The sequence below is a fragment of the Trichomonas vaginalis genome, chromosome V (genome assembly GCF_026262505.1).
Source record: "Trichomonas vaginalis G3 chromosome V, whole genome shotgun sequence".
Lineage (NCBI taxonomy): Eukaryota > Parabasalia > Trichomonadida > Trichomonadidae > Trichomonas > Trichomonas vaginalis.
The window spans coordinates 24,377,553-24,390,372 of NC_067207.1; the positions used below are offsets into that span (position 1 = coordinate 24,377,553).

The 12,820-nt window shown below is 29.4% G+C and overlaps 4 protein-coding genes across 4 annotated transcripts, besides 3 other annotated features; 1 reads left to right on the forward strand and 3 right to left on the reverse strand.

Moving 5' to 3' along the window:
- Positions 1-290: 290 nt before the first annotated feature.
- TVAGG3_0394540 (uncharacterized protein) lies at positions 291-1,916 on the reverse strand (the record flags this gene model as incomplete). Its single annotated transcript, XM_001292150.2, has 1 exon — positions 291-1,916. One exon carries the CDS (start codon positions 1,914-1,916, stop codon positions 291-293), a length of 1,626 nt encoding a protein of 541 aa, XP_001292151.2.
- A 138-nt stretch (positions 1,917-2,054) lies between these two features.
- Positions 2,055-2,092: a mobile genetic element.
- Positions 2,093-2,499: 407 nt separating this feature from the next.
- Positions 2,500-2,536: a mobile genetic element.
- A 965-nt stretch (positions 2,537-3,501) lies between these two features.
- Positions 3,502-4,542: a mobile genetic element.
- Positions 4,543-8,077: 3,535 nt separating this feature from the next.
- Positions 8,078-9,783, reverse strand: TVAGG3_0394580 (protein tyrosine/serine/threonine phosphatase protein; the record flags this gene model as incomplete). Its single annotated transcript, XM_001324011.1, has 1 exon — positions 8,527-9,783. One exon carries the CDS (start codon positions 9,781-9,783, stop codon positions 8,527-8,529), a length of 1,257 nt encoding a protein of 418 aa, XP_001324046.1.
- Positions 9,784-10,046: 263 nt separating this feature from the next.
- On the forward strand, positions 10,047-11,650 carry TVAGG3_0394590 (uncharacterized protein; the record flags this gene model as incomplete). Its single annotated transcript, XM_001324012.1, has 1 exon — positions 10,054-11,640. The coding sequence occupies one exon, from the start codon at positions 10,054-10,056 to the stop codon at positions 11,638-11,640; it is 1,587 nt and encodes a 528-aa protein (XP_001324047.1).
- Positions 11,651-11,726: 76 nt separating this feature from the next.
- TVAGG3_0394600 (density-regulated (DENR) protein family) lies at positions 11,727-12,330 on the reverse strand (the record flags this gene model as incomplete). The annotated part of the gene is made up of 1 exon (XM_001324013.2): positions 11,756-12,319. One exon carries the CDS (start codon positions 12,317-12,319, stop codon positions 11,756-11,758), a length of 564 nt encoding a protein of 187 aa, XP_001324048.1.
- Positions 12,331-12,820: the final 490 nt, after the last annotated feature.

Sequence of the window (12,820 nt, forward strand, 5' to 3'; positions counted from 1 at the left end):
AAAGGATCCTGAAATTGCGAAACATTTAAAAAAATAAAAAAAAAATAAAGTGGGAAAGTCTGGAAATGATATGCTATGTATTGTAATTTTCAAAACTCAGCTTTCTAATGGAGCTATCACTTGTTACGTAAACTATATATATCGAATCAAAAGTTTGCCATGTTGTAATTTGATTTACAAGACATGATTTAATTAAAAAATAAAGGGTTTAAAATATAAAATAAAATATTTATCAAAGAAAAAAAGTTAAACTAAAAAATATATCAAAATAAATATTATATTAAATTAAATTACACATTAACACCGGAGCCGGAATCATCTTGGATATCAGATGATGATTTAACCTTAGATGGTTTCCTGCGGAAAACGAAGTAGATGATGAGAATAATAATGATAACAGCAAGAAGAACGCCAATAACAATACCAGCCTTCTGTCCACCAGTAAGTCCACTATTTTCAGGTGTTGGTGCAACGTATTGTTGTTTCTGAAGTGAAACCTCTGTTTCAATGATATTGGATTGAGCTTGATCATTGGATCGAGCTAACCTAATTTGAAGTTTAACTGTTCCATCTTTTTTGATATCTTCATACTTTGGAGCTGGAATGTTGAGTAGATATTTCTTGCCTTCGTCGGCATGTAATTTCTTAATTGCAGATGGGGTTTCTACTTCAGTTACATTGTCGTCTGGGAGATCTATCCATTCCTGATCTGTATAGAATCTATATTGGAAGCTTCCTGTCTTTGCCTCAAAGTGTTGGAATGTAACTTTAACTGGAATATATTCACCGGCCTTGAATGGTTCTGTATGATTTTCAGCAACAACAGTTGGTGCAGATAAATATGGAGACTTTCCAAGAGAAATTTGAAGTTCAGAAGAGTTAGCAGTTTGACCAGCTGGATCTGTGATAGAAACTGTAATGTTAACCTTTGAGTCTTCAGAAATATCTGAAGGAGCTGTAATCGTAAATTCATAAAGATTTCCTTCTTTCTGGGTCAATGTTGCATTAACGGGTTCAGAATTACCAAGTTTATATTTAGGAGAAGCTTCAGTAGCATTAACAGCTGCAACAGCGTTGAATGAAAGTTTGATTGGCTGTTCAGCAGTGTATTTATAACCTGTTGTATTAATAGTATCTGTCAGATTATCAACTTTAGGAATAGCACAATAAATAATATTCGGAACAGTAACTTTGGATACAATTTCATTTTCTTTGATTAAAGCGATATAAAATGGATAAGAATTAGAAGAATTAATAGAGTCAGGAAGAGTAATGTTATACTTGGTTTGGGATCCCGAAACTGAAGAGTTGAGTAGAGAAGTATAACCAGAAGCATTTGCAGGTTCAGTTTTCATTTTAACATATTTGAGAGTGTAATTATTAGGTGGTTTTCCATAATAATTAATAGAAATCGGAAGATCAAAAGAATCTTTGGCTTTCTTATAAAGCTTTGATGATGATAGGTTAACAGAAATTTTAGGTAAAAAGCTAACATTACAGGTACCTAACTCGGATGTATTATTGGGGGCGAACTCAACAACAACAAGTAACTTTGTCTTATTATAATCCTCTGGAGCGTTAACTTGGAAAGTCAATTCTGTCTTGTTTGTGCTATTTACGGCTGTTGCATTGATAACATTTTGTGATGTTTTGACGCTAGTGACATTGGCGTTGGAAGCGTTGCTTTCTGTTGCAAAGAGATAATATGTCTTTGTAATTGTTAAGTTTTTATTGAGTATGATTTTGGCTGGGTATGAAATGCCTGAAGTTACTCCTTTGCCATCGTTGTAAAGAACACTCTCGATAACTTTTGTTTGATTTTCTTTAGGCTCATTTAATATATTTTTCTTCTTATATATTAATTCCTTTCTTTTCGGATCTTTACTTAAAGTATGTAATAAAAACCCAATCCACATTATTAAAATGAAGTGATCTTATTCACAATATTTCAATATCTCCCAAAATTTTATTATACTCATTTTCGCTTTTTCTATGATCTCAATTTTACTTCTATTCAAATTATTCAATTATTTCTCATTCATATTTGAATATAGTGTTGTAAACAGAAATTCATCAAAAGTGACACTTCAGAAAAGCTAAAATATTGAATTTTTGGAACTTTTGATAGAGCACGTTTTTAAATATTAATTAAAGTAAATGTATATTTTGTAAAGATTCTTTTTAATAAAAAAATAAAATTTTGAAGAAGAACACAAAATCTTCTGAAAAATAATATCATATAAACTCATAATATTTTCTAATATATAACTATTTTATATAAAAATCAAATTCAATGATCTTAAAAGCGAAGGATAAACCTCAAAATTTACGAATATAATGAGTGGGAATATTATTTTTCAGAAGATTTCATTCTATATGCCTATGAAAAGTACTCTCAAAACTAACTTTTCCTAATTATAATTAAATCTAGAATATTGTAATATGCTTAGTATTATTTCATTTTTCTCATTCAATTTAGAATTTACAAATGTCAAAAAATTGAGAGCTGTTACTTTTGATGAATTTCTGTTTATTACAATAGGTTTCTTCGTATCCAAATTTTATTATACTTATTTTAATTCTATATTTCTTAATTTTTATTTAATTATTATTTCCATTTTTTAAAACATATTAATAATTGTGAGCTTTACAAAATATTTGGGAAATATTTTGTACAGCTCACAATTTCTAATATGTTCTTCAAAATAGATTAAAAATTGAAAACCGCTACACTCATTCAATTTTTAATATATTTTGGTAAAATCAAATTCAACAATTTTTTTATCTTGATTTTTCAACTCTCAACATATCCATTTATAACTTCAGTTAATTTCACATTTTTCTTTCCGACTCATAAATTTTTCTCTTATATTTTTCCCCGAAATTTCAACGCTCAATTTAAAAGTAATATATAGATTCTATTTTTTGCCAATCTTTGTCTTGTATATCTGGATACTAAAATTCACTTTCTTAGAATTTTTCTTGACTCTCATAGTCAAAAAAATCTCAAATTGTTTGCTGCATTCAAATTTTCAGAACTTTTAAAGTTCATGAAAAATATACTTGTCCTTTCAGCGTTATTAACATTATCAAGTTATGTGATAGAAAATAACCTATTTTTTCTCTCAAACGATCGATTTTCAACAAAAGCACTCAATACTCTATCATCCTTATAACATTTACCGCAAATATCGGTGGTTTTCATAAAATACTTTAAACGATAGGATTTTGACCTACATCCCACCAAAACTAAAATACTTATTAAACTTTACCAATATATTTTTAATTATATGGATAGCATTGTTTCTCATATAATGGAGTTGACAAAATCGAGCCACGTTGGACAAAAGCATAAATATCTTAAAAATTGAGTCAAAACCGATAATTTTTTATTCTGTATTGTTATGAGTTGAGGAACCAGGTTCGATTCAATTTTTTGGAAAGATTTTTTTCTTTTTTCAGAAAACATGGTGATAATTAGAATTATAAATAATTCTTTAAGGGTGCACACGAGAGGATCATGTAAACTTCAGAATTGAGAACCTTATTTTTAGGCATTATCTTGGCTACCTATTTAGGCTCGAAAAGCAAAAAATATCAAAAAATACAACTTGACTCCATTATGACCCTTTCATGGAGGTAGTTTTTATCCGCTAGTATTTTCCCTTTGAATCTCTTTCCAATTCGAAATCAAATTCAAAACTCAGTAGAAGAAAGGAAGAATCGACTTACTACGGTTGTAATACAAATAAATACATATATTTAATTATTTTTATTTACATAATAATTGTTTGAAGCTCATATTCCATCAAATTTTTAAATAAAAACATTAAAATGTTGAAAATGTTCATATATTTTAATAGGGTTTTGGCACTTTATTGAGGAATTACTACATACATAGTCGAACTGAACTTGATATTTTGAAATTTAAATTATTTATCAAAATTAAAATTTAACTTGAAATTTATAATTATTTAGTCATATTTTGCATAATTCTAAGTAGATTTTGTAAAAAATCAAGAAAGAAAAATTTTAACGTGCTTTATTTTTTCCTTTTTATAATAATACATATTATTATATAATTAACATATTCATAATGTTTCACCCTTTCAAAAATATAATCCTCCTCCTCTCAAATAAACGTACATACGGGTGGCCTCTTTTTTCAAAAAATTAAAATTTGAAATTTTGGGCTCAAATATTAGAGATTTTTTCAACCTTCAACGATATATGTTGTCTATATCAGACCTCCTTTCTTTTTGATACTTAACATTGTTCCTAAATCTTAGCCGTTAAGGCTGTTCTGAAAATATTTTTTTTTCGAAAAAATTCGAAAAAAATTCTTAAAATTCAAAAATCCCTTAATTCCTGAGGATTTTGGAAAAAAGTTTTTACATGAACATGTGTATATTATATGAAGTATATTGATAAGGTAAAAATCAAATTTTATTGCATATTCATCGAGAAAATAAACTAACGAATCCCTCAAAATTGAGAGGGTAATCCTCCTCCTCTCAAATAAACGTACATACGGGTGCACCCTTAAAGCTGTTATAAAGGTAGACCAGCAAAAAATACGTTATTTCGCAATTTTTTCAAAAAATCTTATGGTACTTATTTTCATTTGAATAGCCTCTCAGATGAATATAATTCTAAAGATTTAAGGGGGCATATTGAACAAGTCCTAGAATAATTATATTATTTGTATTATTTGAAAATTAGCTACGATTAAGTTCCTCATATCTTCAATTAAAAATTACTATCATTGTTTTCAAGGAATTTTGATTCCATTCATCATTTGGCGCGCTTTTATCATTATCCAACCTTCGAAAGTAGTATGTTAAAATTTAATATTTCACATCTAATACTTTTCACCTATAAAATTGCCCACAGATATAACATGATTCTTTGCTTACTAATATACTTTAACATATTTTGAAATGAAGCCCAATTTATCGGGCCGTTTTCGAGAAAAAGTCATTTTTGTAATCAGAAATGGCAGGTTTCCTACTTGTACATTCATAAATTGCAAAATGATAGAGAGCACATAGGTATTATACTATTTTAAGCTTATTCACGATATTTACATAGCTTGTTGACAAGATATTGACAAATTTTCTATGATCTACACTCATGAACAGGAAACGAACAAAACTTCGCAGCAGATTTGCTAAATCTACTATTTTTAAATGTCAACACACAAATACATGATAAGCTCTCGGTTATTTAACAAATTTTTTCTTTTTATCTATCATCTTGTACTAATATGTTACATTTTTTGTTTTCCTATGAATAAAAATACCCTTAGCTTAACTTCTTTTAAAGGAATATCATTTCGATACCTCAATATTTTACATTAACCATTATTCATTAAAATAATTCAATAATTTTAATATATATTATAATTTGATAGTTTAGTGATGATTAATATACTCTATATTTCTTTTTAAATTTTTGAAACAAATATAATTGAAAATTTGCTCTTGGTTTTGATGCCAGAATGCAAACATTCTCATTTAAATCAATTATAAAACATCTTTATAATTCCAAAATTTTTCCATTTTTCATTTTTTGAAGTTACAATTATATTTTTGTTCTAGATTTTTATTTTTTCGAATTTTTTTTGGAAATTCCTTTATGAATTTGAGCAGAAACAAATGTATTCACATAATCCATTAGATGATATTACTCGGTTTTTATAATTTGGAGATCATACATATATATTTTTGGTTCAATTCCAATTCGTATCTTATCAATATAACTATTTGTAATAGAATATGGTGTTAAAATACGTTCTTTATGTTGAATATTTCAATCTTGTTCAACAATATTATAAGAATAATCAAAAATCAACTAAATCAAATTTCCAAAGTTACGAATTATGATATTTTTTACAGTTGTGAAGAAACACACAACTACACAAACTCTAACTTGCGTGTGTTGTACCAAAATATTCATGTTATCTAATGACAATAAAAGAATATATTCTAATTTTTCTGAAAAATATGTAATGTTCAAAATTTAAACCGTGAACACATTTCACATCTCAAAAGAATATATTTAGTGAGCAAGAGATTGAATATAATTTTTAATAATAATATCTCAAAATCGGCCCGATAACTTTCATGCGATACTTCGCACATCAAATATCCATCCCCTATATAGTAAGTATCCATAGCCAAAATCAAAAATTATTGGTAAAAATTTTGCTGGTCTACCTTTGCTGTTATCTATGAAAATCATTCAAATTGAAATAAATTACAAAAATTCAATTAATTTTATTTATCATATGTCTAAATTCTGCATATTTATATAAATTCCAAAAGGGAGGGAACTCGCCCGTTTGAATGTATCGGAACTTCTAACTATTACCAATAGATAGTATATCAATAGCCTACTAAATATGCAGAATTTAGACATCGTTAAGTTATATTTATCGTTTATGATAAATACGTATTTAATTAACAGTAATTATAAAATAAGGGTTTCGTTTTGCGAAAAAAACGTACAATACGCAATTTCGCTAAAAAAACATTTAGCTAGCAATTTCGACCTTTGACTCCACTCAAGACGTCACTTTTTTAATTTTGCGGTATCATATTTTTGGAAAATCTTTATGAATATTATATAAAAAGTCTCTTTAATATCTATATTTCATATTTTTATCGATTTTTAAAGTTTTTGCGAAAAGTATTCAATTATTTTTGCTATTTGGTCGGGTAAATGTTAGATTTGCGACATTTTCTGATATGATATTCAGATTCTACGTTGATAATAATGCTTATAGAACCCTCTTGCTATTGTGTCAAAATTGCGAAACCGATAGCAAAAATATCTCGCAATATCAAAATTGAGATATTGAGTGAATTATGCATTATAGAGATTAAAAATCTGATTTGTGAAATCATCTCATCAGTTTCTAGCTAATTCAAAAATCTTTACTATCTTATTCGATTAAAATGAAAAGGGAACAGTTTCATTATGCTTTAAATGACAGCCTTATAATATAATCATAGTTTTCGCTCAATATGCAGCATTTTTTTTTCGAAATCTATGGTCAATGTCCTAAATACTGATTGCTTTGCATTCATATCTCTTACATTTTCTATACCCACATCACTATTCATTGCTATTCCTATCTTTTTCATTTTTGTTTGTTTCTCATAATTTCTCAAAAAACATGATAACTTGATATTTGTAAATATCATACTTTATAACGTAAATAAGAACTTGACCTATTAAGAAAAGCAGTAATGAAAAGAAAATCTGAAATTCATAAAAATTACAAGTTTCTGATGACAATTAGCTTAATTAAACCAGGTACAAGATTATATAATTGTATTTTTTATCCAATTATCCATATAATATCTTATCCAGAAAAAATAACTTGATCAATACCAAATGATTTTTTAACTAGTAAATAAAGTATTTTCTTTACACACACATTGTATATCATAGTTTTTTTTTGGTTTCGCAAAACATCCAAAAACAAATATGCTATAAAAGTGACAATTTTAGCAAAACGAAACCCTTATATAAAAGAAATAGAAGTCAGAAGTATTGAATATAATAGTATATCAAGTATATGTCATTATGTCATGAACAAATGCTTTGCAATTCAATTTTCTTGCATTTTCAGAGAACAAAAATCTTTTTATAGGCAAAGAATGATTTCAGAATCAAACTATGTTTACTAGTCTTTAATAATAGTCCTTGAAATTGAATTTTTGAATTTCAATTTAGTGGATGAATAGTATTTTCCTTTTATCAGTTCATACCCAGAAATAATTTACAATAATATTCACTTTACACCATATAAGATCCATTACAATTGCCAAAATCTATCATTATAATATTAAAAACATTGAGGCTATAATTTTGGCATACACCCTTCACAACATGGATTATATAAGTCGAATTTTTCCAAAAAAAAAATAATTACTGAGCAAATTGTATATTTACCATAAATTATCTTGGTCATTTGATTAAGTTTATGACAATATAACGCTCAATAGTGCTAATATAGTATTTTGAACTTGTTGAAAATGTTTTTATGCATAAATAAATTTTTATAATTCCAAATTCTAAATAATAAACAATATTTATCTACATAGGGTGCTATTTTGAGAAAATATATTATTATAATCAAACTTTGTAGAATTATTATTCCTTAATATAGGGATATTATTTTCAGGAAATATCAAATATCGATAATCAAAGTTAATACTTATCCTTTTCTATCTATTTATATGCATTATTCAATATATAAACAGGTAGATATTGAAGTATTATATGAAATTTGATCTAATGATCCAGAAAATTATGAGGCAATATATGTGTACAACTGCATTATTAAGGTGCTCTATGGATGAATATTAAATGTTGAAACAAGCTTTGCTTAGATATGATGGTTAGAGTTGATACACCTCTAAAATGTCAATTCATGAATCGATCTTTATATCAAATGTACAACTGTATTCCCTGAATGGTAGTCTCACGAAGTATTGAAATAAATAATTATAACATTTAAACATCAAAAGCAAGCTCTGCGTAGTTAAATCCTCGTTTGTTGCGTGGTGAAGAAGGGGCAGTTCTCATTGCCACATTTTGAAAAGGAGATCTATAAGGACCTCGTGCAGTTTGAGGAATTCTTGAAGATTTAGCAGTTTCTAAGTATCTTCTCTTGGTTGCATTCTTATATAAATCCGGGAATACAGAACCAAGATAATATCCCTTAGAGTTATTAAAGCTATTCCTAGGGTTCCTGCTTCGAGGAGTAGAAGGAGGTTTTGGAGGTACAATTTTTTGTTGATCAAATTTTAGGAGAAATTCTTGTTGAGGGCCGACAATACTCCCTTGCCTGCATATCCTTATCCAAGCTATTGCTTCGCGTGGAGTAAAATCGAACTTTCTGATCAAATAACACGCTGCTAAGGTGCCGGTGCGCCCAAGTCCTGCTTTGCAATGGAGAGCAACTATTTCTGAGTCATCACTCATCAAGTCAAAGAACTTTTCAATGATATTCTTTGGAGGAACCGTTCCATCATCGAAATATAATTCATTATGAATAAACCCTGCATCTTTAAATATCTGAGAATCGTAAAATTGCTTATTAAGTCTAATTATTCGATGAACACCTAATTGTTCAAACTTAGGAATGGCCGTTTCCGGTGTAACAACGTTAATTCCGCCAGAAATCGGAGAGTGGCTGTATGGGGTTGCACATGCAATAAGTCGCTTTGGTATTATCCAGCTCATATCACCTTCGGAAATTTCTTTCATTCTTTGAAATTCAACTGAATCAAAATCGTTAATATTAAGCCACTTAAGAGAAACAGCTTTGAATAGACCACAGAGTACATCTAAGTGAGTTAGATCAAATGTAGATGGTAGCATTGATGCATCTCTAAAAGGATAAAATTTATATGTAATATATTTGTATGGTTCAATAGTTTGTTGGGGAGTAAGACGCAAGTGAAACATTCTAAAAGCCATGATATACATAAAGGCATTAGATCTTAATTGAATATTTGGGCAAGTATAAAAATGTAAAACTTCTTGATGTTTTTCGAGCAAATTTTCAACATATCTAATGAACTCGACGATTTGAACCAATGAAGGTGGACCAAAATCCTCATATATAGGTATGTACTGAAATTCTTGAATATCATCAATCGTAAAGTAGAAATATTTGCCTATATTTCTTGGTTCTAGTTCTAGAATTGAAAATTCGAGTCTGTCTTCAATAATTGGTATCATCTGTATGATTTTTTTGTTGATCATTTTCCTCAAAAAAATGATGTTAAAATTGTAACGAAATTGAATTAAATTTTGTTTCTTTTATTTTAAACATATGTGTAGTTTAAAAAAAATGAAAATAAAATTATAAAAATTAAATTTGTCATGTAAACTGAACTGTCAAAAATACCCAAAATGAAATATTTCATATAATTTGTGAGTTGAGCTTGCAATAGTGTTGCTTTATGTTTTCTATTCGAAAACAAAAATTTGAATCTCGAAAAATCATATCACTTTTCATTATAAGTGACAAAAATGCAAGAATTCGATATTAAAGGGAAGCAAATAGAGCAATTACAAAGATTTATTGAAGCAAAGCATAACAACGAGCGAATAATTGATTACCTGCGAAAGCTATTTGATGATCCATATAGAAAATCAAGAATCCTTTATTTTCTTACGGATGGGAAGTTATCCAATAGGATTCAAGATTTAAATGGCATAAAAATGACAATATTTTATGGATTTATGTTAAAGCTTAACTTATGTAAGAATAATGAAGAAAATTCGGAAGAATTCAATCAAATTATGTATCTACTTAAAAGCAAAGACATAACATTGTCAATCGATGAAGTAATGTCATACCTTTCCAACAAAAACCTACTGACACAGCAAGTAAAAAGGCAAATTTACAATTTTCAAAATCTTGGAATTAACTTTTGGAGAACTAAAGATCTCTTTTTGCATATATCTACAACTCCTAGTGTTTATGGTCGGAATCTTCCATCAATAGCCGGATATGTTATCGTTGATTACTGTGCAGCCAATCGATTATGTAGTGGCCAATCACCTGAAGATGCAAAAATCATCAACTCGTCGTACATTACTGATGACAAGTCAAGAAAGATGCCTTGCAATAAATCCAGGCAACAAGCTGAATTAAGACTTAAAATCAAACTTGATGATGCAGAAGACGATGCTACTACAATCGATATCAAACTTTCTAATTGTCGACAAGCAATTTACTACGCAATAAACCAAGGATTCCAAAATGCAAACTCATCAATCCCTCTTCTTAGAGAAATGGGATATATTTATGGCACTGATGCTGGAATAGCTGCAAAATTGGCCGCAAAATCAAAATCTGTTGCAGATAGGATCTTGGAAAAGCTCAGAGAAAGATTTGTTGAATTATCCCTCCTGAAGTGGCAATCAACCCCTTCAATCGCTTCAAAATTCAATGAGAATATTCCTAAATTATATAATCAGTACAAAACAATCAAAATTTCCAAATTTATTGAAGAAAAAATTTCAGAAATTTCTGAGATGCAGTTTGAACGCATGAAATATGATGTGTCAGCTATTCCTGCTCTTTCTTCGATCTCACAACAGCTCAAAACTTCGGCCGCAAAAATAATCGGAATTTTAAGAACAGAAGGAACGCATCAGGTCAGTTTGCCTCTCGCCCATGCTTGTATTTCATCTGTAATGCTCTTAAATCAGTTATCCAAGTTAAATACAATTCAAAATGGCAATTATAGCGCATTAGCTCTTGCATCATCATTGGGAATTACTGACAGTGAATCTAATTTGTTCCAACAGTTTATTTGCATATTCACCAAGACTCTCAAGCTGTTTTCACCAAATTCTTCTGATTTTGATGAAACAATCGAAGAGAACATTCGAGAGATTTCAGGAATATGCAGAATGTCACTTGAAGAAACCGCAACCCTCATAGCTTATGGCAGAATCTTCCGGAGAGCATTGAAAAATTTCAATTCTTCCAATAATCAGCCAGATTCTTCTATCCTATTCGCAAATATAGAAAACAACACACTCAGCTTTGTTTTCAATGGCAGAGAAAGATATAACGCAATAATTCCTTTGAATTCAATCAAATAACTGAATTTCTTTTTGTTAATGTATTATTACTTATAAATATTTATATAGAATTCTGTATTATTTGGTATTTTTTTGAGATTAGAAAAAAAAAGTTTAAATTGAGAAGATGAATTGTTTAATCGGAATCATCATCCTCTTCTTCGTTAAATCTGCCTTGTGGCGGTGGCTGATCTGGCTCTGGTTTCTTCTTCTGCTTAATTGTAACTTGGATTGAAGTAAGTGGAACTTTGAACTGTGTTTTGAGAATATCCTTGAGTGGTTGTTGAGCATCACCTTGAACAATGATCTGTGTCATGCCATCTTTCTTCTTTGTAGAGCAGGATGTTGACATCTTCTTGCTGATAGCCTTTGTTAATTCTTTCAAGTCAAGACCCCATGGCTCGATCATGGAAACTGTTGTAAGGAACTTTCTAGCTCTGCGATTCTTGACAATGATCTGAATCTTTGGAAGGTCTTTTGGATCCTTGGCAGCACCCTTCTTGGCATTCTTTCCGCCCTTGGCTGGAGCCTTCTTATCTTCAGCTTCGGCTTCAGCGTCTTCTCCTTCGGCTTCGCCTTCACCGCCTTCTCCGTGGAGTTTGAAGAAACGGCAATAGCAAAGTGGAACATCGCACTTAGGGCAATATTCAACTGTGGCCTTTTGAAGAACAGGAACCTCCTTAACTTCCTCTTCGGCCATTTAAATAATTGACGCTGCTTGTCAGTTTTTCGAAAAGTGGTATTTCGTTTGAAATTCGCTATTCTCTGGGTAAATAAATATCTCAGAGGAAAATGGTGCTAAAATAATACATTTTCCAAGCCTATCTCCTTCTCACTTTCAATTTCGTAAAAGTGGCACCAGAGTATATTGTTTCAACTCTATCTGACCGTCGGAATAGATCTGATTTATAAACTTGGTATGGAACAGTTGTACACTAAGGGGTTAAGAATAAAAATATTGCAATAATACAATTACTCTATGTTCAACTGTTCATATCTGGCTTTAAAGCTAATACCTGTATTTTTTTCGAAATAGTTCAAAAGTAGTAACGTTACAAATTGCAAATGACAACCAAATATCTCTTTCGATGTAATAAATATAAATCAATATCCATGCAACAGATCGGCTAGGTATTCAAATATAATATTATGTATATTACTAAGGAATAATATATTTAATATCATAGAATATCTTTCGTTT